Raw genomic sequence first — 25,162 nt, forward strand, 5'->3', positions numbered from 1 at the left:
TAGGTGTAGAACCCTGTTGTAGGTATTAATAGGTTTCTATTAATTAATTGAAATTGCTCAATGGAAACACCTCAATTATGAAGAACTCCCATTTATCACAATAAAGTTTTTGTGCTGGCATGAGAGAGTATTTCAGGTGATTTGAAAAAGCCAAATTTGGCTTTTCTAGGTCACATGATGCTATGGTATGTGCTTGTCAGTAGGACCTGGCTCCCTCATGATGCAGCAGGAGCTACAAGAGCTGTTATTGCACCAACTAACTTTTCAAAAGTTGAGTGGATCCTCTGGAAGATTTGAATCCACAATTCCTCTGTGAAATAGTGGACTATTAGCTCCCAAAATCCCTTATATGTTGCCGCTCCCACGTATAAGGGATTCCTTTCCATTATGGCTCCATAACACACCTACATGGCCTTGGATTGGAAATAATGAGGGCTGGTGCGGTGGCTGCAATAGAAATAAAGCTGCTAATGTTTTCAACATCCATCACCATGGTTACTGGGATGTTATCACCAGAGGAGAAGTCGCAGAACATCAATCAATGGAAACACAGTCATGTCACAATTGTGTTTTTTCTACATTTTGAAATTATGTGGAATGTGCAAATGTGGAATCGAAACCTGCCTAGTGATGGGTTTGGTTACATTTCTGTGTTGTTTTTCACTTTTCTTTTTCTTGCTAATTTTCAGTTTGTTTGTTTTGTATCTTTCTACTCTTTTTTGCTTGATTTTTTATGCACACTGTTTTAAACATTTACATTAGAGGGATTTATACTCTCTGTCTGAATATATAAACCATGTGTGCTGTACCATATACACATGTAGGCTGTGGATGCATATGCATATCCACATATTCAAAATATTCAATAAAATATTCAATAATGTCCATTCCCTACCCTTTATGTATCAAGTTTTGTTGTCCCTGATCTAAGCTGTTATATTTCTGTGGATGTACATTCAGAGCAAAACACTGTTGCGCAAAAATTCAGCCAATGAAGCAAAGTGACTGTTAACTGTCTACTGGCAAATAACACCCGAAACAGGAAAAGGAAGGCAGACTGTGTGCTGCCTGTGTTCATTTTATTAGGCCTCACTTATGTTTATTAGGTGTGACTAATGCTTTCCCGCAGCATCATTTGCAATTAAGGGAGTGATTATGCTTGAATGACACTGCAACTTGAGTAGCAATACAAATTAGGTGCAGGCCGGTAAACTGAAATCAGCCTTTCACCGAATGCAAACCATCGGGGTTGATTTACATCCTTATCTTCAGGTGACCATTAGAAAGGTTTTATGGATATTTGCATGCTGCAACTTAAAAATTAAACTGGTGCCTCATTTCTTAAAGTCAAAGTATATTTAATACAGCACTGTAAAAAAAGAGAAAGGTCAAAGGAGTCACAGTATGAGGTCATCTGAGAGTCTCCTTAGCTTTTCAGCATAGACGCACAAGTTAAAAACCCCCCACAATATTTCATATACAATATAACAGATAGGTGGATGGATGGATGAAAATCACATTAATTTCCCAGGTTTCAATGCAAAGTGAATGTCTTTTGCGAACTGGCATCCTCTTGAATCAAAGTGATGTTTCCTGGTTAAACATTTGGCTACATTATTAATGAAAACCTGAAACTTTCACAGATCAGAGATACATTTTCTCTTCTTGGTTTGAGTAGCAGGAAAGTAAAGATGAAACTCATTCTTTGACTTGATTAATTGAAACTGGATGTGAGAAAAAGAGCCTCTCAACTCTCTTTTGTGTGAGAAACCAAAGCAAGCATCTCTGATTACTGATCAGAGTTGGTCTAAATCAGCTGCAGAGAAGTGAGTGTGTGACAGCCATCCAACATAATCACACTTTAACTGTCATGACTGAAACAATTTGTATTTGTTAACCCAATAAGTACAAAATCAGTACAAGTCATTATAAATGTCCAGCTCTTTGCAAGTTATAAAAATGAGGCACTTACTGCATACAAAATAAACACGTCTGATTTGCATGTATAATTCTGCACACAACACGCTTAATACTTTAAAGAATTAACTCAATGCTAGCATACCTTTATTCAGAAAATGCATTTGTTACATAGTATATGTCTGTCTATCGGACAGAAACCAGAAAATTATAAGTTCAATGGTGTCATCTGCTGGCCATTTGCAAACTCTACAAACGGCCACATTGTTGATCTCAACTAGTTAAAGATGAAATGTTTTTAAGGTGTTGCACAATACTGACTTAAAACTTAAAGTGAAAGATATGAATTCATATGGAAAATAAAAAATGCTCTCAAGAAACATGAATCATTATGACACAAGTGTGAACTCAACTCAAATCCTTCAACAAAAAGAAAAACACACCACAAAGCTCTTTTTGATCTCCTACTGGAAAAAGCAACTTCACGGGTCTAATAGAAACAACTGAATCACATCAAAAAAAAACAGAAATAGACAAAGATGGAATGAGGATTTTCTGACTTTACACAAAAGAGTTAAGGAGCAGCCAACTTGTAACATTAAAAGATGTAAAGAGAGCCAGTTTCTATCATCCTTTCAGTGAGCTAACTAGTTTGTTATTTTGAAGTGCTGGAAAAAATCAATTTTTTTTATACACTATCACTTGTATGCTTAAAATAATTTCGAAAACAAAATAGGCTACGTTTTTATTTGAAGTTGTCAAATAACGCCTCTCTTGAAGTCATTTTGCCATTTTTAGTCTGATGTGTGCTTCCTGACTGAATGTGATGGTTTTTTTTAACACCTTACCATGCACCCCTTTTTGCCTAATCCCAACCATGTGCTTTTGTTGCCCTAACATAACCACATATTTTTTTTTTTTTAATTGTAATCCCACCATGTGCATTTGTTAACATCCTGTCATCAGTATTGGCATCCCAGTTGCACCAAGATTTACTGGGGATTTAGATTTTTACATTGCCATTTAGGTTAGCTATTTTCCTTAAACATTAAGTATTCCTGTGAAGTACTGGTATCATGTGTCCCGTGTGGTGGCCTTTGACTTGGCTCTGAACCATCAGATCTGCAACACTCATGATCTCATATCTCTGAGGGCCAAACATGTAACAGAGAACGGTCCTTTCACAATGTGCCTCCTGTCACCACATCTTCCTGGCACCTCGCTTGTTATCCAGAGTGCAACATGGGAGATCTCATTTGAGCCGTTGAGTTTCTGGCCTTTCAGCGACTGTCAGCTGGGCACCCGGCCCGAGACGCTCAGAGGGAGAGCGGCGCAGAGGGCATCAGCCCGGCCCTTGGGGATAACATGACAGAATGCCATGGGCAAGCGGGGGATCATGTTTTTGTCATCATAATGAGACACTGGCTTTTGCTCCCAGCTTTGGCATAACCCACACAAAAGGTTAACTGAGTTCAGGCCTAAAGAAAATACTGAAAAAATCTTTATTCTCTAACCTTTTGGTCAAAATGCCACCACAGGAATGTGTCTCTGATTTAACAGCTCATCATTATTCCTCTTAATAAATTCGTTGTCAAGTGCTGCTTCTTTGTCTCTATTAGTGTTGTCTACTTCTGGCCTCCTGTCCTCAATGGGAGGTCCAATCACAGAAACACCCCCCACAGATGAGTTTCTGCTCTTCACACTGTGCTTCCCTTCTCGGGTGGTCGTCGGCTTGCCCAGGACACTTCTCAGCTGCGCCCAAAAGAATGCCTGCTGGTTGGGCTGCTGGGGCCACTCCAGGTATGTCTTGGTACTCAGCATCTTCTTCAGCTTGCAGTATTTGCTGGGCAAAGAACTGGGATCGATGGGCTCCTTCACCACGAGGATGACGTCACTGAAGGTCTTTCCCATGGCTCTCTGCTGAGCGAAGTACAGCTCATAGTTGCACCACTCGCTGTTAACGAAGTGCCGGGAGAGGACAAAAATAACCTAAAGATAGAGGCAAGGCAAATTTATTTCTCCAGCACAGTTCAGACCTACGGCAATTCAAAGTGCTTTACAGGGACATACAAATACATTAAATACAATATGAAAATATTTAAACTGCATTCAAACATTACATTACAATAAGTAAGAGTTAACAGTTAGAGTTAACAGTGAGCAAACCTGTCCCAAATGACCTGAGGGGTCTGCATACTTTGTGATGCACAAGTAAATCAGAAATATATTTAAGCCTGAGACCATTTGGTGCTTTATAGACAAGTAAAAGGTTTTTGAAATGTATTCTTCGACACATAGGAAGCCAGTGCGGTGAGTCAAAGACTAATGTATGAACTCCACGTTCTTGGTGTTAGTCAGGAGCATTTTGGATGAGCTGCAGCTGACTGTTTGCTTTTTTTACTTAGACCTGTGAAGACACCGTTGCAATAATCTGGCCTGCTGAAAATGAACACATGAACAAGTTTTTCTATATCTTGTTTAGACAAATTCTTTGGTTGTCGAAATTGAGGTCAGAGTCTGTAAGTGAACCAATATTTCTGGCTTGATTTGTAAATTTTGATTCAATTGATTCAAGGTGAAAACTGACTTCTATTCTCTTTGTGCCAAATATAGTTATTGAATGGACGTGCCAAAATTTGTTCACTTCACAAATTTTGGCACGTCCATTCATCAATCTGTTCAATGCACTCAGCAAATTTAAGGGACTGTAGTCTTATAGTGACACTGTTATGTAGAGCACCTGTCATCAGCATAAGATGTTAGAATTTTGGATAATCTAAGCAAGAGGGAGCATGTAAATGTTGAATAAAAGAGGCTCAGAGACCAGGAAAAGGAGGGAAAGGAAACATGTAGTACAATGCAATATTTTCTTCCACATATATGATGAGCTGTGCTCTGTATTTTTGTATTTGATTAATATTTTACCTTATGACTATTTTCGATGTTGTCAATGATGTTATCGATGATCCACCTCCCTGGCATGAAGTCCCTCTCATGAATACACAAACGATAGGGGTTCCTGTTGTTCTCCAAACAGGGCAAGAGCTGGTCTCTCACCCAGTCTGCATCAGAGTGGCTGTAGGATATGAAGGCATGATAAGCAAAAGTCCCTGGTTCCCCTGCCAACTTCTCCTTGTGAGCTCTGTATTTGGCCCTGATGATCTGATACGTGGCTTTAGTGTACCAAGGGAGGTCAAAAATATAACAAATCAGCATCAGTATCAGGATCACCGCTGCAGTGGTGGCAACACAGATGATGATGACGAGTCTGATGTCACATGCCACTTGACCTGGGAAGAATTTGGATACAACTGTGTTCAGCAAGGCCTCTGGGTGGTAACACCTGTAGTTCCAAGGCCAGTCTGTGAGGTTAACCTTCCCCTTTGAAACTGTGTCCTGGACAAAAGCGTGGAGCTCACAGGTGCAGTGGTAAGGATTATTCCCAGCCCTCAGCTGAGACAGTTGAGGCATGTCCTGGAAGGACGCCTTGCTAATGAGACCGAATGAGTTCCCATCCAAAGCTAGTGACTGCAGTGACGGACTTGTCCATTTAGATGGGATGAACTTGATTTTATTCCCACTCAGCAGGAGCTCTTTTAGGTTGGTGGCTCTCTCAAAGTACATCATATCCAGCTGGTCCAGGTTGCAGTTGGACAGGTCCAGGTAGTGCACTGTGGTGGGCAGACAGCGCAGGGCTTCACTCACAAACTGATTGTGATGAGCGATAAGACGAGTGATATTTTTCTGCCAAACGCAGCCCCGACTTTTTTCTGCAGATCCCAGTTTGTTGTTGCTAAAATCCAACACCTGCAGCTGCTGGAACTCCCTGGTTAGAGACGACAAGGCTTTCAGGCTGCTCAGTTCATTGGAGTTCATTTTGAAGGTGTGAAGGTTCGGCATGGTGCCCCTGTAATCACACTGTTGGTTGAAGATGTACTCATTCTGCAGTCGATTGTTGGAGACATCCAGAGACTCCACACCTGCCATCTCAGTCCAAGCATCACAAGGAACAGAGTTGAAGTACACGTGCTGAATAGACAGTTCCTTAATTTTGTTGAACCAGGTGAAGCGCCAGTCGAAACGCAGCACGTCAGGATTACTGATATACCTACAAGAAAAAAAAAATATTCGTAATGTTCTTTATGTGCACATGAAAGGCAAACAGTCATCCAAGGAGTTTGGTCAGAGTGATTTATCCTGGGAGGAAGGGCAAGTCCAGCTCAAAGAAAAAATGTCCTTTGCACTTAAGCTTCAAGAAAGTTTGTTACATGGCCAAAAAAATTTACCTTTATTTGACACTGACTACTAAACGTGATTGAAATTGTATGCAGTAGGTTAAATTGGCACTTTACAAACTGATTTTTATTTGTGGGAAAAACTGCGGGGTTTCTATTTTGCAAGATCTCAAATTTGCATTAGTTCTTATGATTGCAGGATCATGAATTCCTGGATGGAGTCAATACCTATTACTCAGTGAATACTTAATAATAATAACTTAGTAATAGATTAAACTTAAATTTATATGTAAACTCACAGCAGAAAACAGCAGAATTGATAGTTAAACTTCTTAACTGTATTGTGAAACATCATGATGCAGTTTCTTGTGACAAAAGCTAAGACAATATGCTATAGTTAATATGCAAACCTATATGCTATGTAGTTAACAAATGATGCTCCAAAATGAGGAGATACTTACCACAGATCCAACTTATCCAGTGCCAGCTCTGTAACGCTGGAACCTGCTCCGCTATCAACAAATGTGGGTGAACGGGCGAAGTCGATGTACTGGAGTCTCAACCACTTGATAGGGGCAACTTGTAAGTTCATTAAAGCCATCCTCAGGAGGTTCTCGTTGTATTTTCCTCTGTGAAAGATGAGCTGATGGGCTGTGATGTCTTTTAAACCCTGGAAAATGTCTTCCTCTCCCATGTAGTACATGAACTCAAAAAGGTTGCGGAACTGGATGGCGCTGAAGGTCTTGTTGGCAAGGTCTCGTAGCATGTGAGGGAGAGCATTGGGCAGCTGATCTATGGCCATATCAAAGCCCATCTGCTTTGTCTGGATGACCTCTAAACTTCCAGGCTCGTAGTAACTCAGACTGGGGGAGCATTTGATAGCAAAGCCTTGTAAGACGGTGTCCTTCAGGGGCAGAAAATCGGCTTTCTTTAGACCCGCCACCAGAGGGCCGCCCATGGACAGAACCTCGAGTTTGGCAAATTTGGAGAAGCTGCCATCCAAAGTGGCGTGTTTGTAAAGGTTATTGGACATTAAAAGCTTTTTCAGATTCAGAAGAGGAGTCAGAGCCATGGCAGGAATTTCCTGCAGGGAGTTATTAAAGATGTCAAGATGCTCCAGCAGCTTGTTGTTTTTAAAGGCATCATTGTCAATGTGTGAAATGTTATTGTACCGCAGCACAAGGACGCGGAGCTGAGGGAGGCGGAGGAAGTCGTCAGCATGAACAGCTTGAAGTCTATTGTAGGAGAGATCTATGTCCTCCAGTGTGGATGGAAATTGTCTCCATGGGACACTGTCGAGCTGTCTTCCCAGACAGTCTGCAGAGTGGCCAGAGTTGTAGATGTGACAGGGTCCTCCGTCAGCGTTCGTGGTGCTGGTGGGCGAGGATGGAGTCGGAGAAGCGAGTGCCCCGAGGAGGAGAGCACTAAAATGAATCAATTTCCAAATCATCGTGACAGGCTTGCTAAGAAAAAAGAAAAAGGAGAGATTAAATGTTGGCATTTTATTGTTTTCAAACAAAAACGTGACAGAACATTGACCCAAATTGTTTTTGGAGGCTGGCGTTTCCTTTTTTGTTTTTCACATTAAACGGTTATTGCCTCTCTCCAGAGAGGCAGAAAGAACATTTTCTCAACTGCAAGTCTGAAATATTGGTACTCTTTCTGCTCATTTACGTTTTGTGACAGTCTCTTTTCTTCCAGTACATCTCAGAAAGAAATACTTTACTTTTTACTGTACTTTTTGTGCTCATTGCAATCATTCTAGTTTTCTCCTTTATTTCTCCGTACTTTCTGTGTTTTTTTTCATTTTCTCACCTCCATATTTAACTTATCTGCAAGCATAGAAATCCCCTAGAATAGAGGCAGAAAATTTCCACCTGAACGTGAAACGTTCTTAATCATAACAAAATAAGACATTGGTTGTTATGTTCGGATGACCCAAACGATTGGTTGACTGTGTTGGTTTCTTGGAGCTTGAGCATCTCGTAGTCGACCATTTGTTAAAATCTTTGACAGCTCTTTTAAATTTGATAAACAAATGAGTTCAGATGTCAAAACTAGCTTCTTCCCGTTAAGACTTTTAGACAAGACAAAGGACAATTCATGATTTTATCACCTCTTTGCTTGACTATTGTATTTTTTGTAAGATCAGTCGTCACTACATCATCGACAGCTTGTACAAAATGCAGTTGCATCTTTGAACTGAAAAAAAAAAACAAAACAGGACAACATAATGCCTCCCTCCACCAACGTCCTCTATGTTTTAGGATTTAATTTAAGTTTTTGTTGCTTGTTTTAAACCATATCTAGCTGAACTGTTGTATTTCACACTCCAGTTAGAAGCCATTAAATCAAATGCCCTTGGATATTCTCCAGGATACAGACACAAAAACAGTGGCAACTGAGCCTTTGTGGTGGCTGCTCCTAAATTCTGGAACCACTTTCCTCTTCAAATAAAGTCAGTTCAGACTTCAGAAACCTGAAAGTCACTGCTTAAGAGCCGCCTTTTATTGTTGGCATATAATTGATTTGAGCCTGACACCATTATTCAGCATTAAATAACCACCATTATTTTTACTTTTTCTTCTGTCTGTATTGTTTGCATCTGTATTCATCAGTTTTAAGTATCTTGTGCCTGTTCAGCATTTTCTTCAACTGTGGTTGCTTTTAAACGTGCTCTACAAAAAAAAGTTTGACTTGACCTGACTCTTTGAATTTTGCTGTGACCACAACACTACACCACTTCTCCGAAATGAGCTGGCATCTCGTTCCTATAAGATGCATGATTTCTTTTTTTCTTTCTGCAAAAAGTAGGAAAATTCCAACTTCCACTCAAAGAAACCCCAAATTACTAAATATAGATCTGAGAGACAGCAGAGAAATCAGGATGATAGAGACGTGATGTGATGGAGGAAGAGGCATCTTCATCTCTTACTCTCCCAGATCTTTGATCAATTTTCCATCACTTCCCATTAAATCAGAAATGTGCAGAATAATATTTAGACTGTACTACAGGGTAAGTGAACTCTGCAAGACGTGCAACAAACAACAGGCGGGATGTGCTCTTAGGCAACACAGAAAACACCAGTCATCCATATAAAAGAGACATTTTCATTGGTCCTTCACATATACAGCAGCACTCACAGTATCAGACACTGCAGAGTACTCACCCTCTCAGGACTAGTTTCCTGCTCAAGGCTGTTAATGCAGACTCTCTCTGATCCCCTGAACCTTTATTTATATTGCTGCTACGAGGCTACGCACTGTTTTGGTCCTCACGTGGAGGAGCAGTTGAACTTTATTACCCCTGTTAAACAAACAGTGTTAGTTTTTATCTCGTCCAGAAGTGACGTGTCTTGAATAAACATTTATGTCTGTGAGGATGTGGGCGGTGGAGAAATATATTGTTTCCTTGTTTGTTTTAGGTCATCTGTGGACAACCACCAGAGTGGGACATCTATACATTTAATTTAATTTAGGTTTGAATTAGAATGAGAACTGGAAATTGTTTTATAGCAGCTGCAGAAACACTGGTATTGAGGGGAGGATGGAGAATACTGTTTGTAGATTTTTTCAGATTTGATGGATCTCAGTATAATTAAACCTTTAACACTTGGATAGTTTTCTTGTGCCACATTCAGACGCCTTAAATGAGCATTTAAAGCTCTGAAACCGGAGAAAACTGGTTTGACTTCTTTAAAAAAAAAAAAACAGGAAAAAAAAAGCAAGAAATGTCCTGCAAACTGCAAAAAAGTGACTAGGAAAGGGTTTAGTAACTGATATTACTTTGTAATTTAACACATAAAAAAACAAGGAATTTTTCTGCCTCATGAGCACTGAGGAGTGAGATAATTTGTGATGTTGAACGCCAGATTTTTCTTCCAACAGGTGTTCATTTCATACTCAGCCAATCACTCCTCATTCCTCTCAGGCCATCTCAATAACTCACTGTCAACAGATTTTAGAGACAAATACAAGACACCAAATGAATGATTTTATCCTCTCAATGAATGTTAACTGTGTCCTCCGTCTTTGACATCTAAACATTGTCTGTGTGAGAAAATAGCAGCCGTGATGCTGCTTCAACAAGGAAACCAGAGACACTCCTTGACTATCCGATCTGGTCAACAGTGGACACCTGTTCCTGGAAACTGACAGCAGATTAGATGAATACCAATAATATTGACTTAGTGAAACACCGTGCCTGTTGTAAAATGATGTTTAATATCATCCGGCAATAACAAAGCTTCCATAATCGATGCAGTTTTGTCTGTTTAAAAATCTGTTCACATTCGAGGCATTCAACTGATCTCAACTGTTATTGAAAATTATTATATTTAATTGTTTGAGTTTAGCATTCTAATGTGAGAGAAACTGTTCTTCAGTCTGTTTGACAAAACACAAAAAGTCAGAAACAAGAAAAAAAAAACAATTAGCAGACATAACATAAATCTTATATATTACAACTCTTTTGTAGACATGCATTGTAGACATGCAGTGTTGATTCAGTCATAAATATCTCACCTTGTCAGAACTCTGATGCATGTATGTATTTGTAATCTAAGACCACTGTTTTAAATTACGGGCCAAAGATTTCATCATGTTTCTTTGTCTGCAACAGCAGATAAAGATGACAATACATTACCCACAAAGAGTGGATAGTGTGTTGCAGGAATGCAGATTTGCAGAAACAATTGAAATGCTTTGCTGATGCATTCAGCGTCAACATTTGTGCCAGTTACATTAATGAGCAGCATTTCCTCCAACAAGGTCTCATCCCAACTCATCACATGTTGCCGCTCTGTTAGTGACCTTCTGCATCTGCTTATGACGTTTTAGGTATCCTTTTGTGTCAGCTGTTTATGTTAAAGTGATGCCAACAAATGCACTTGGTGAGATGAAGCAGCACATTTACATAACAGCTCATGGCAACCAACCGTTACAATGGTTAGGACATCCACCCAAAAGTCTGCTGTTTGTGGTACATATCCACTTCCCCAGCTGCCCGCCATATAAATGCACTTGCATTTGTCGTCCTTCACCGTGTCATGCACACAACCAGTTTTGTCAGACCGTGTTCCTCAAGTGATGACGCCCATGCACATTGCGTGTGGCCCTGCCATCCGGCTGGCTTATAATGACAATGCCACCAGTTCTGTTCAAGCAGGTTCTCATCTGACATTATTGAGCCTTATTCCGGTTGGATGTGGAAAGTGGTTTTAGGTGTCACGCTCATACACCGAAAGCACTGACAGAGCAGCGCTATTTGATGAGTTTGGAGTGAGAACGGTTTCCTCATGTTAACAGAAAACATAACATAATTTGCTTAGGTTTCACACAAAATGTAATTGCTGATTCAAATTAGTTAAACATAAACTTATTTTCTAAGAGACAGAACTGTGGAGTCACAAGTCTCACAACCACGGTCAGGTCAAAGGTCAAAGCTCACATCTGCAGCTCTGACTGATGAACAATCTGACTTTAGCAAGAATCAAACTGCAGACTTTTTGTCACCAGCATACATCAGTTTGTCTCTCCAATAACCTTCAACCTGGTGAGTGCATCAAACTGAAGACTTTGAAGAAGACAAACACCTTTCATTCTTTATGGTCTCTTCTCTGTTTACAGTGCACCTGGTCATGATTCAGGTGAAAAAATGAAACCTGCCGCGGGTGAATTCTTCCGTTTGACGAGGTGACCAAGGTCAACCAAACCTTTGTGTTCCCAACAACATCCCCTGACCTCCTACTGGTTTGGTATTAACTTCCTGACAGAGTTTCTGTGTCAGGAGCTCATGTCAAGAATTCAGACTCGTATGTGTGTGTGTGTGTGTGTGTGTGTGTGTGTGTGTGTGTGTGTGTGTGTGTGTGTGTGTGTGTGCAGTTTCCGTCAGCCTTATCTCTTAAAGGAATGTGCACAAATATGCTGCAGGCTGCTTTTTATTTCTTCCTTGAGTGATCTCACTGCAGTCCATGTTGCAATCACCTCAGCCCCCACATACTCTAGACTCAACGTTACAGGCATGTAGATTTCTGGGTCATACAGTCTAAAACACAAACACATGAGGATAGTGTGTGCACACATAAGACATATGGCTCTTTTCCCGGTCAATGTTTTTCACGTGCTGATTGGCTGCTGCTTAGTTCATATAGTTTGAGCTGGAAAGACAATATTGAAATCCCCCAGGAGCAAGAGGAGAAGGAAAATATTTGTTTTCTCTGCAACCCAGAGATAGCTTTCACTCACCCTGTAATGTTTTGAATCTATAGACTGGAGGCTGCCTGGCAACAATGACACTGTTCATCTGTAGACGCAGTTCAACGAGTGTTGCAGCACAAGGATGCCAGCTGACACTAAACCTCCCTGAGTCAGTCGTGTGGTATGAAGGAGTAAACAACACGAACTGGAACTGTTTCAGTGTGACAGCAGGTCTCATTGTTTGACTCTGGAAGAAGATCAATGACTCACAAATTGCAAAAAGTGAGAGCTGATGTTGTGAAATCTTAAATTAGCACGCCATGCCGTTTATTAGGAAGCCAGTCATCCCTGCAGGAAACAGAAAGGGTTGTTTGGACTCAGGATGGACAGTTTTGTTTGAAAAATGATCAAAATTGAAGCAGCAGAACCAGACATTATCTACTTAATTCAGTACATTCTGATTCCATCACCTGTTTGTACAGCACACCTTGACTTTTTGGCCAAAAGCCCCAAAGGACACTCCACCAAGTGCAATCAAAGACAGCTTGGATAAATATATCCCCAAATAACACTGACTCAAAAACATAACTTAAGGCAATTAATCAGACTTTACGCTGCAGATTCACAAACAGCTTTACACAACTTCTTTTCACATGTGCATTTGTTCTCCTCAAGATGAGTAAACAGACTTTTATGAGTAAAAAGTTGAGCCCAGTATGCCCACACAGAGCTGAACTTAACAACCTGACTCTGAAATGTCATTAAATTGCTGTCACTATGGGTGGTATGTATATTTTTCTCAATAATTTCTATGTGTTGGATGTTGGAACAGTATATTAGCCAAAACTTTCTTATGGTCCAAATAATTTACTTTTTTAAACCTGAACAAAACAGCTTGATTTCTTTCAAAAACATAGGAGGACAGCAATGAGCAACTTGAAAAGAAATTATGCAAAATTGGCAAAAAAAAAGAAAAGTAAAACATTACAAAAATGACCTAAAAAAGTAAAAAAAAAAACAAAAAAAAACCCCAAACAAACAAGGAAATGACGTAAAAATAAAAATACATTTTAAAAAAGCAAAAAATTAAAAACAGTATAATATATTCTGTATTATATTTTGAACATAAATTTCTATTTTTTCAATATCACTCTCCTTCTCCTTTATTAAAACATTTTCAGGCTGTTTTCCTCTCCACTTTTACCAGTATCTTGCAATTTGCTCATTGCCTTTTCACATGTTTTTGAAGAGCATTAATTAAACCTTCTTTTTTGAGTTTCAGAGGTTTAAAGACTTGTAAGGACACCTGAATGCAGCATGAGAAAAACACATCCAGATTTCAAAGGGTTAAAGCCAAGTTAAGGTCACAACAAGAGCACACTTCTGTCTCCTCCTAATTCACATCACCTGCACCTCGTCTATGCAAACACCTGAGCCTCATCAATGCAATCACCTGCTGTGGCCTATATAGGTGCGTCTCACCTTTCCTCTCCTGTTTGTCTCTCTTCTCTCGACACTCCCTCCAAACCCTGCTCTTCTTCTCTCCTCCCTTGCAGATGGGCAGCTCAGTTGCACTGTCCCCTTACAACAAGATGGTCCAAGACATGTCCTCTTTTAGATCATGCATATAATGTAATCTTTGTTAGTGAGCAAGCTAATAAAAGAAATCACTGTGTTCAGGCTGAAGCTGCAGGATGAGGATGAGAAGCCAGCAAAGTGGTGCTCTGACGCTGAAACTGTGTAGTCTGTAGCAACACAATGCAAAGTCCAAGCAGCCTGCTGGGCTTCATGCTGTGAGCTGGTAGTCCTGCACTAAATTAGCAACCAGGCTGCGAACGAAACAATAAATGTCCCTATCATTGATTAAACTCTGATATCTCTCTGATATGCCGCGAATGGCGTCAGTCACAGAAATAGAGCTTTGAGCTCACTGGATGATATTTACCCAGCAGTCAATAGTCGGTGGCACACAGCTCTTTCATTGAGTTGAAAGGACTGCGCCCTCCACTTCTGTATGACACGTTCATCCAGTGAGAGACTGTTTTCACCAAGAAATGTTCTTCACTGACGATGATACGTGTTCACATGCTGCATTCACAGGTGTTTCTAGGATTTAAGGACATTGGAGGCCTCTGTAGGAGGGATTCTGTTTTTTTGTTTTTTCCTCTTGATATAGAAAAATATATTTTAAAGCTTTTTTTATGCACCCCAGCATCTTATTTGCACTTAAAACATTTTTTTTTATACTTTTCAGATTATTTATGCATCATGAACTTTGCAACCACTATCATTAAAAATGACAGGAAATTACTTATTTATCTATTTTTAATGTTATACTTCTACTTATATTGTACTTTTTACTGCACTACATTTATTCAACAGCTTTAGTGACTTTGGAGACTCAGATTATGATCACAGAATATAATCAAACTAATCAGTAATACGTTATTTTAGAATGATGGATCCAGCAGTTAACCCTTTGAAACTTGAGCAAATTGGTTTCTATTAAAAATATTTGGCAATGATAATGAAAAGATTATTTTATATTAGGTTTTAGGGCTTAAATGCATGAATGGCCTGACAGATTATTGGGCCATATAGATATATATTTAGATCAGGGCTATTGAAAAAACATGTTTGGCTAAAGCCTCGGACCCTGAGGGCCAGAAAGTGCCACTGCTGCACACAAACACAGCTGGACACTCTCAGGTTGTCCTGTCTGTCCTCCACAGAAACATAGTCTCCATAAGTATAAGTTCTGTGATTGTTGATGCCAAACATCAAGTGATCTCTTCCTTTTCAAAACCACAAAACTATATTCCCACTCACACCTGGCGCTGTCTCACCACAGATACAGTTCCTGTTATTTGTTGTTGTCAGGGTTTTGATATATCCCACCGTCTCTAAAGGCTTCCGCCGCCTTCAGCTGCAACATCGAATTGATGAAATCGATTATAATCGATCATAAAATGTGTTGGAAACAAATCAAATTATCCATTCATTGTGTCGCACAATTATTACATCACTGGTTGTGTCGCGGCATTGTTTACATCACATGCAAACGGGAGCAGTGGAGAAGGGTTGATGCAACTAGATACCCCTATGAATATGTATAGATGTACTACACCGGCGGAGACACCGGCACAGACACGGGGGGAGAATGAGAGCGAGAGCGGACAACAGCAGAGACACCGGCTAATAATCAGAGTGGAATGGACACTGACGGGACAACCATGGAGACATCGGTGGAGAATGACAGCTTAGCAGACACCAGTGAAGACACCGGCGGAGACACCGACAGAGACACCAGTGGACAATGAGAGTGCAGCAGACACCGGGGGAGACACCAGCGGAGAGTGACAGTGGAGCAGACACCGGCAGACACACCGGCAGAGACACCAGCGGAGACATCGGCAGACAATGAGAACGGAGTGGACACCAACAGGACAACTGTGGAGACATGGGCGGAAAATGACCTAACGTTTATCAACAGCACTGTAGCTAACGTGACATTTCCTGGCTTATATCTTACATTAGCCAGAAATAATTTGTTCACTGTTAATTTCTCCACCTTTGTCACTGTGATGCCACTCCACGCTGTGAGGAATAAACTTTTTCTCCACTTCTTTAAGAAGAGAATCTCTGCGGAGTCACACTTCTGAACGGGAATGTGCAGACAGATCGTAGACTGTATGTAAAGACACAGATATTATATACAGTCTATGAGACGGATAAACTGACAAAATCTGACAGAAACTACACGCTGCTGTGATTGGCTGATTCTGCTGTGAGCATTCGATGAGGTATGGCGGAGATACGCCTGCTTCCCTCCGGATGATCCATTGTAGCATCAACTGTGGAGAAGCGGTAGTTTTGAGGAGGCATGGCGGAGGCAGAGAGAACGTTTCATATGGAAACTTCGAAAAAATAATCAACTTATTAATCAATTATCAAAATAATGGTTAGTTGCAGAAATGAATTTAATTTATGTTGCTCAAAGCACTGATTTTTCTTAATTTAAAAAAGCTGCTTTTCCTCCCAGAGACAGTGTCCTCATGTCTCTGGATAAACTGCAGGACATGCTGTCAGCAGTTTTCATTGGAACTATTATTTGTTATAAAACAGATTTAATGAAATCTCTCCACAGCAAAGAGAGGCTGATGAAATGTCTCGCTAAAAACCTCGATAAATGAAACCAAAGCTCTCTGCATAAATGCTAACAGGAAAGTTTAAAAAAAAAAACAAAAACAAAGTGAAGTTTACCTTTAACCATTTGAAACTTGGATTGACATCTCTTCTTGAATTATTTATATGTCTAAGTATTTAAACCTTTGAAACTTTGAGCAAATTAGCTTGCTTTTTGTTGAAAACATTGGAAAAAAGGCAATGAGCAACTTAACAAAAGGTGTTCCATACATTTTTAAGAAATTAGAAAAAAAAAAATTTTTGAAAAAGAATGTAAAATGTCCCAAAAAACCAGACATAATTATCTTAATCTTTCAAAATATTAGAGATGAAATATTACAGAATTATTCTTATTATTTCTTAAGCACATTTCTTACTGGTCATTTCCTTGATGCTGTTTGATTTTATTTAAATTTAAATTATTTTTGTTGTTTTTTTTGTTTTTTTTGCTCATTTATTTCTTATACTTCTTTGTACTAATGTTTGGATAATTTCTTCCTAAGTTGCTTATTGCCTTCCTCTCATGTTTTTGAAAGAAATCAAAAGTCCATTTGCTCTGGTTTTAAAGGGTTAAACGTGCACTATGCAACCTTTTCACTGCAAAAAGTATAAATGGACTTCTCTGACTCTTCATCTGCTGCAGATGGGAACGGAGAGGGCAGGACATCATATTTCATGAGAATGTTAGGAGTCAAACCCCAAAAGTGAAATTATAAACCTCCTGAGTCTGCTATTAAAACAATTTCCCATCTGTGTCCTCAAGTCACTGAAAAAAAGCAAAGTCACAACATCAGACTTTCGGACATCACAGAGCTTTTTCTGTGCAGCAGATATTTCACAGCAGGAAAATCACAGTGTGACTAATAACTCTAAAGTTACTGGTGTCATTTCCAGCATCTGACATGTCAAACTGGTGCGACTGCTAACAGCGCTACCTTTAATTCTGTTTGGTTGTTTTAGCTCAAGGGCTCCAGAGTCACACATGCTGACTCATGTTTACAGCTTATTGCTTCACTTTACCGGAACAGAGAGCTATTTATGACTTAGTTCACTTTTGTTTTGTCAGACATGACAAGACGAAATATTCACTGAGAGAAAAGGCTTTTTACACTGGACACCAGCTGAATCACGAGAAGAGGATGATGCATCGTTTGTTTCTGCAAACCACAGATATGTTGCATTATGTTGCATATGAATCATCTTAAAATTCCTTTTTTAATGGATTTTTGTTTTTTTACCTAACAGCAAAGTGTTCTCCATATTCTGAAAGACATCTCAGATAAAAAAAAGACAAAAACTAAATAAACAAAATTAAATAAATAATAATAATAATAATAACAAAAGAAAAAGAAAATAAAGGAAAAAAACATATTTTTTTTAGCCAAGTTGCTGATGGATTTTTTCGTTGTTGCAATTTTTGATTTTTTTTTTTGTACAAAACCGTTTACTTTTAATGTATCTGCTACATAATAACAAATAAATAAAACATATCTGTAGTTTGCATAAAAGCACAATGCCAACATTTATTCTTATGATTAGATTGGGAACACATGGGGGGTCATCTATTTTCTCTCCAACTTAATGTTTTTGTTTCGGGGACAAAAAAGAGTCATGTAGTCACGAAGTAACAATAGTTTTAGGGCTTCAAAATACAGAGAAGTCTTTCATTCACAAAAATCAGAATAATGCTATACTTGACCTACAAAAGAGAACAATGCTGAGCACAGAACAATGTATAAGTGTGATTCGAGACTCCACCTCTACACCATTATCCCGTGATCTGTCCTGCATGCCAGTGAATTAGTCATAAATGAATGAGTAACACCGACACAAGTGGAGCCGAGCATCTGCCTTTTCTCTGTCTCAATAATATCAAACTAATATCAGACGAACCCAGCAAACAGGTGGTCGCTTTCACACTCAAGAGGATCACTGGTCCGACTCAAACTGAGAGTCTGGGAGTCACTTCCCATTGAGCTAGAGTGCGGCTCTTTGAGTTGAAAGCATGTAAGTGACCACAGCAGCTCACCGGCCACATGGCACCAAGAACTGAGAGATAAAACGGGAAGACTGAAAAGCTGGTTTGTTCAAAATGACCTTTAAAAATACAACATAAACAGAAATGCTGAAGAACTTGGATAAACAACAATGTGCAGCATGAAAAAAGTTTGAAAAAGATCTAAGTGGGCAAAACAGCAGCAGGAATTCGCTGACTTCTGTACACAAACAAATCCCTAAAAAGCCTCGGACACAACTTCTACTCTCTCATAAAACCCACAGCTTGAACTCAACCAAAATATTTACAATATCAGTACCCCACACTGTTACAGAAGAAACTCAACAGATTCTGTGAAGAACTTGAGTTGTGTGTATCAAATTTCCATCAAATGGATCCGATATTTCGGAAGATATTTCAGTCCAGAGCAAAGTCATGAACTGACAACTGAGCAGGAACACCCATCAGTGAGCTGCGCCACATTTACCAGTTTAACCTGTCTTTCTCTGCAGGATTAACATGATGTGATATTTTGTGGATTTGACGTACAGTAGGTTCAAACTCAGAACCCCAAAAAACAAACAAAAAAAAAAAATCTGGGAAGAGAGCCTGAAAAAGCTGCACTTTTCGTCCCCGCTCATTACCATCACTGAAGGGCCCTTGAGTGAAGCTGTCAACCCCCAATTACTGGAGTGGAGCTGCTCAGTGGCCGACAGATAACACAGCGGTTCAAAGACTGTATCTCGTGTGAAATGACACTAATAACTAGCCAAGCCTGAAAAGTGTGAGATGAGTAATGAATTAATTGTTAGGATCATCCTCTGAAACTTCTTCTCAGCTGACGGCCAACGTCATCAGAAGCTGATATTTGGTCGATTTTGGGTTGTGAAGCCATGTGATAAAAATTCAATGTCAGGACAACATCTAATGCCATAAATGTGACGTAAAATATGCTGAAGACAGATATTGTTAATATTTTGTTGGTGTTACATTGTGTTATAAAATAACCAAAATCCAACATCTTTAAAATGTGTCATGCCATCATTAGCTTGAACAGTGGTGTAATGTTACAAAGTAGTAATACCTTGTTAAAGTATTTAAGCTTTTTGGGGGAGTATGTGTACTTTACATTTTTTATATTTCTGTCTATTTTCACTTTCACTCCACTACATTTAATTTCCTAAATAATATGTATGCTGTTATTCTTTATGAATGAATGAAATAAATGAATGAAATAGAAGGAAAACTCAATTTTGTTTTTTAAATTTTAAATTAAAAAAAATAAAGACCGAGTGTAATGTATGCTCCATATTCAAGGTGGCGTATGTTGTGAAGAAGTATACTTCATAATTCTTCGAATTCTGACCACTTGCTTTCCATCAACAGTATTTACTTATACTTTTACTTTTAATACTTAAATCATTTTAAAACTAAATGATATTATTCTACATCAAGATCAGTGGTGGATTAAGTACCCCTTAAGGTAATACTTGAGTATAAGTACTGATATATTTCCAGAAAATGACTTTGGTATAAGTCAAAGTGACCTATTAGAATATCATTTGAATAAAAGTCTTAAAGCATCTGATATTTACTTGAGTATCAAAAGTAATTTTATATTAAGGTTTGGATAACAAAACCCAATGTCATAATGCAAAATGCCATAAGATTAACGTCCATACAACATGGGATTTTTATATTTTCACACATTTTAACAAATCATCAGCCCGATTTTCTATCCAATTAAGAGTCTAATGTCTTTCTGACATCATTGTGACATCCACCACTAGGTGGGTTAACTTCCGTTTTCTGATTTGTGGGTGTGTTGAAATACGTTTCTGAGAAGGTAATGACTGATCTTGGGTTGTTTTGTAGATTGTATCTTATGTAAAAAGTGGAGTCATCAGCAAAAAGGGGAAGCACATGATGGTGACACACGTTCTCTAACCCTGACAGATGAACTCAACAGTCAACAGGAAAGATAACTGATACAAGTTTGCAGCTTGAAAGTCATATTTTGCAGTTAAAGTCAAAACTACAACACAGTTTGACAAAATGCAATAAAAAATAGCAGGTTTAAAACAAACAATAACAACAACAAAACATCTCTCTCTATCAGACTGTGTGTCAGATTTCTGGCCAGTGATGACTGAGTGATGAAAAAGGATGGTAAAAGTTACCTGTATATCAGATTTAATAAATTTTAGTCAAGTTTGTTGCAGTTTAAAAGTCAAAACAACAATTTAAAAACAGAAAATTAAATAAATAAAAATCTTCACTCACCCCGAGATGGTCGGTCAGATTTCACTTCTTTGCCGGTTTGATTTTTCACAACACATTTAACCTGTGTGGTGTGTTAGACGCTCTGTTAGAAGTGACTCAACCCTGTATGAGTTAGCATGTGCCAACTCCGTCAGCCCAAATATTTCCCCTCTCTCTCTCTCTCTCTCTCTCTCTCTGTCTGCTTGTGTCTGGAGAAGCTCCACAATCTGACTTTGCTTATTTGACAGAAAAACAACTTTAAGGCAAACATGAGAGGAAAACTGTCACTACATTAGGAGATGTTTTTTAAATTTTATTTTATATATATATATATATATATATATATATATATAGAGAGAGAGAGAGAGAGAGAGAGAGAGAGAGGCCTTGGAGAAAGACTTGGTTTCATCAGTCCAGGTTTTGAGTTATGAATTCCTGCCTTCAAACCAGGAAAAACAATTTAATTTGTGCTGCTCAAAACATAAACAACTGACGTTAAAACGTTTCAGCAGCAACACGTCTGACAGGTGTGGGGAGGATGAATTATAGTGGGTGGAAAATAGTTGTGGCTGAAAAAACAGCTGAAAAAAGAGACAGAATAAAAAGAATTGACGGGGATATTCATTCTTGCCGCTTTTTATGCTTCACGGTATAATTTTATCAATCCGAACTGTCCACATAACATCTCTGTATTGTATTTGCTGATGGCAGAAAAATCGGCAGCTTTTCTTCAGTTGATGTCGCTGTAGAAAGAGGGAATCTTTTGTAACAGCGTAACCAGTAAGAAGACTTCTGTTACTGTTTGAATCTTGTGTTGCAATACTTAAAAAATGAATGAATCCATGCTGTGCTGGGTGTGCATGCATGAACCACACAGAACTTTTTTGAGAGCTAGCAGAGACTCAAGTAAACATTACTTCTTGGGAATATGGAGGATGTGTTTGTCTCTGCAAGCTGAACATTCCACTTCACAGTTTGCCTCCAGCAGCCAGCTCTGAGCCTGATTGATAATACTGCAGATATAAGTCAGTTCACTGGTCTTACATGACTGGGTTGCAGGGCCGCTGCTGGCCATGTGGGTGCCCTGAGCGCAATTGCAACAGCAGGGTTTCCATTAATGCTCTACTTGCACAAATTGAAATTGAATGTGAAGTGAATTAAAAATATGCCTCATTTATTGCAAAAAAAGTTTTAAGGCTCACATCTTGTGGTATACCAGGTGATAAGAAAAAATGTGTGTCTAAGTCCTTTTCAAGGTCACATGATGCTATGGCTATGTGCGTGTCAGTAAGAACTGGCTCCCTCATTATGAGCTACAAGAGGTGTCAATGCATCGCATAACTTTGAGAAAGTTTTTAATCAACAATTCCTCTGTGAAATTGTTGACTACCAGCTCCCAGAAATCCCTCATATGTGGCCGCTCCCACGCATAAGGGGCTCGCCTTTCCATTATGGCTCTATAACACGCCTACATCACCTTGGATTGGAAAGAATGATGACTAGTGCGGTGGCTGCAATAGCAATAAAGCTGCTAATGTTTTGAACGTCCATCGCCATGGTTAATGGGATGTTATCACCAGAGGAGAACTTCACTTAGTGGAAACACAGTCATCTCGCAAGTGTGTTTTATCAACATTTTTGAAAATATTGCTAAAATTTTGTGCAGTTGTATAATGGAAACCTACCTTATGAAAGTATCGAACTAATTATAGAACACACATAAACATATGTGTATTGTCAAAACAGAGTGAAAATTATATTTTCATAATCAGTGTTATCATTATTGTTGAAATCAATACACGTAAAAAAATAATTAGAAAATTAGAGCTCTCCAATTAGTTGCACATAACAGAATTAAAGTCACACAACTTTGCAAACTCTGCGAAGACAGAACAGAACGCCTGAGGGATGATGTTTTTCTGTGGGCTAACCCAGAAGCTAAAGTCACCCTAGTTCTCTAGCGAAGAAGCCTTTCTATGGTTTTTGCATAGGATTTTGTGTAATTGCAGGAAATAAGGTCTGTGGTAAACAAACTTCATACTTACGCGTTTTGTTCAGCAACATATTCTTCACAAATGATTCAGGATTTTGAAACAGAAAGTTTCAGTATATTGCTATGTAATAATGTCGAAATGTAATGTATCAGTGGTTTGCAAAAACGAACCAACCTTTACTGTGGCGGTTGGGTCAGGCAGACGGTGTTTCCCCTGAAATCTGTCTCCACTGGTAGATAAAATAAGAAAATATTGCACTTTGGGTGACCTGACCCTTGAACACAATACAAGCAGTTTGATTTGTCATGCTCGGATTACCTCATCGCGTCAAGAGAAATGACATCTGGAAACAATACCAAATGAAAATGGTTTGATTTGTTTTCTGGCCGTGGCTGTAAAATCTATTTCTGTGTCTGTGTCTGTGCCAGTGCAACCACTGAGAAGACTGACAGGTGAATGTCTGCATTGGATGTGTGTTTGTTTGTGTGCACAAGAGAGACTGCCCTTGTTTGCGTGCGTGTGTATGTGTGTGTGTGTATGCTCCTGATAACTGCAGAAGAATAGAAATCAATTGAAAAGAAAGGAGGATTTATATTTTATGGCTCCTTGCTTAATTCCAGCCAAAGAATCTGCACAGAGTGGGCGAGATATTACAGAGAGCTGCACATTAGGTAGAAATGTGTTGTGGAGCCGTGAGCTTGCAGAGCGAGATTGAGACTCGGGGTCTTCGATAAAAGCATCTCTTTGTTCTTGAGTAAAAAAGCTCAGGAATTGATTGACTTGTGCAACACGCTGATTTCACCTCTGGAGGATCTCAAGGGCCGAAAGTGAGATCCATCTTCTCATCTCAGTCTCAGAAAGTAAGACAATAGGCATATTTAACAAAATGTGAAATGTACCCAGATGGCAAAAATCGTTGGCAGAAATGTGGCAGAAAGTGCAGCAAAGGTCCAATTGATGTAATGCTTCCTCACCTGAGTACTGAAGCTCTTTCAGATTTAAATACTTGAATGTCTGTGCTGATGTGTATGCTGCTCCTATATTTTTATTTCTTGTTCTCAAGTTTTTTAGATCTGGTCTTAGTCTGGTCGCTTTAAACATGAAGTTTTAGATAAACATGCGATTTTAACAAATATATTTTGTTAGTTTTCTTTTGCACTGGTGTTGGTTTGGATAACATCATTTTGTCTTTTTATTCATGCAAATACATAAAAAATGACAAATGAACTGAATCTTGAATCTTGAATCTTGAAGTCTGTCATTCGCCATTCATCCAGTGGTTGTTGTGTTTCCTGCTAAGAGAGGACGCTGTTCATGATTGCAGGATTTTATGGCAAGGACAGCAAAGAGTTACATTTGAGTGTCATGTTGCAAATGGAATTTTAATTTTTTGTACATACATTTGTGTTTTATTGCTTTTTTTAAAAAAAAATTCTTGAAGTCAGTGCACCCTCAGCATGAATGTGCAACTCTGCTTAAGACGGGTTTATATTTCTGCATTGAATCTATGCAGCAGTGTAGATCTGTACCCCATGCTGTAGCATGGCATGCTTTCGTTGACTTTTATCTCAAATTTGAGAAGCAAATAAATTGTGAAAACAAGAAATTCCCCATAATACAGTAAGCATGTTGTACTTTGGGGGAAAATGTGTCAAGCAAAAGACACTGTCAACATTGTGAGTTATAGCAGGTACAGGCCGTATCACTTGAGAACGTTGCCGAACAGAACCGGTCATGTGCCCATGAAATACTGCTGGATTCCGTCAGTTTGAAATGCTGCCAATAACAGTATGAGGAGTGCAAGGACGTCTGTAGGACGGGTGGGAGGGATGTTTGATGGGTCAAATAAACCAGGACTTTGATGCAGGAGTCTGATGTTCACTTCCTCCCTGATCCTAACCATCCATGCCAGCATGGGCTTTTGTTGACGTACCTGCTTTGCCATGTGCTGTTGTTGCCTAAACATAACCATGTGCACCATCATCCCATCATATGCATTTGTTGAAAAAATGTTCACGTAAGGAGCAGATGCAGAAGGAAACCGAAAACGTAATATTTAGACACGAAAGTCCACTGACAAAGCTGCAATATGTGGCGGCTTTGGACGAGAACATGGTGAAATTGGTTGCAAAGCTCAGCGCTGTTACTGGGAGCCTGGTTGAATCAGTCAAACTTTCCAACACTTAATAAGAACTTAAAACTTTGGCATAGAAACATCACTGCAAGTCGTGTTCAGAGGTGTAACTGCAGAGTGACGCAGACACAACACAGCACAAGAAGAAAAGCTCACAAACGCGCAAGCCACTTGAAAACTGTGAAAACAAAAGCAAGATCCATAAAACAGTGAGTATAGCTTAACCTGTGTGTCAGAGAAT

General features: G+C 39.1%; 1 protein-coding gene across 2 annotated transcripts; it reads right to left on the bottom strand.

Moving 5' to 3' along the window:
- Positions 1-1,266: 1,266 nt before the first annotated feature.
- Positions 1,267-20,910, bottom strand: tlr18 (toll-like receptor 18). Of its 2 annotated transcripts, none has more exons than XM_088084700.1 (4): positions 9,323-9,914; positions 6,614-7,615; positions 4,843-6,025; positions 1,267-3,906 (listed from the first exon to the last, which is right to left on the bottom strand). In XM_088084700.1, the coding sequence occupies exons 2-4, from the start codon at positions 7,600-7,602 to the stop codon at positions 3,439-3,441; spliced, it is 2,640 nt and encodes an 879-aa protein (XP_087940826.1). In that variant the 5' UTR covers positions 7,603-7,615; positions 9,323-9,914; the 3' UTR covers positions 1,267-3,438. The 2 variants fall into 2 exon arrangements, with proteins under 2 accessions (XP_087940826.1, XP_042346753.1); XM_042490819.2 differs by lacking the exon at positions 9,323-9,914 and adding an exon at positions 20,815-20,910 and having other exon boundaries at positions 1,268-3,906.
- Between the last annotated feature and the right edge of the window lie 4,252 nt (positions 20,911-25,162).

The sequence above is a fragment of the Plectropomus leopardus genome, chromosome 11, assembly GCF_026936395.1.
Source record: "Plectropomus leopardus strain MGB_pleo_1.0 chromosome 11, ASM2693639v1, whole genome shotgun sequence".
In the NCBI taxonomy this organism is placed as follows: Eukaryota; Metazoa; Chordata; class Actinopteri; order Perciformes; family Serranidae; genus Plectropomus; species Plectropomus leopardus.

Excerpts from the sequence above, each read along its gene's own strand:
- tlr18 (XM_088084700.1), bottom strand. The coding sequence starts at position 7,602 with ATGATTTGGAAATTGATTCATTTTAGTGCTCTCCTCCTCGGGGCACTC. Across the intron at positions 6,026-6,613 it reads CTGGATAAGTTGGATCTGTG|GTATATCAGTAATCCTGACG; the intron begins GTAAGTATCTCC and ends TTTTTCTTGTAG. Across the intron at positions 3,907-4,842 it reads ACATCGAAAATAGTCATAAG|GTTATTTTTGTCCTCTCCCG; the intron begins GTAAAATATTAA and ends CTCTATCTTTAG.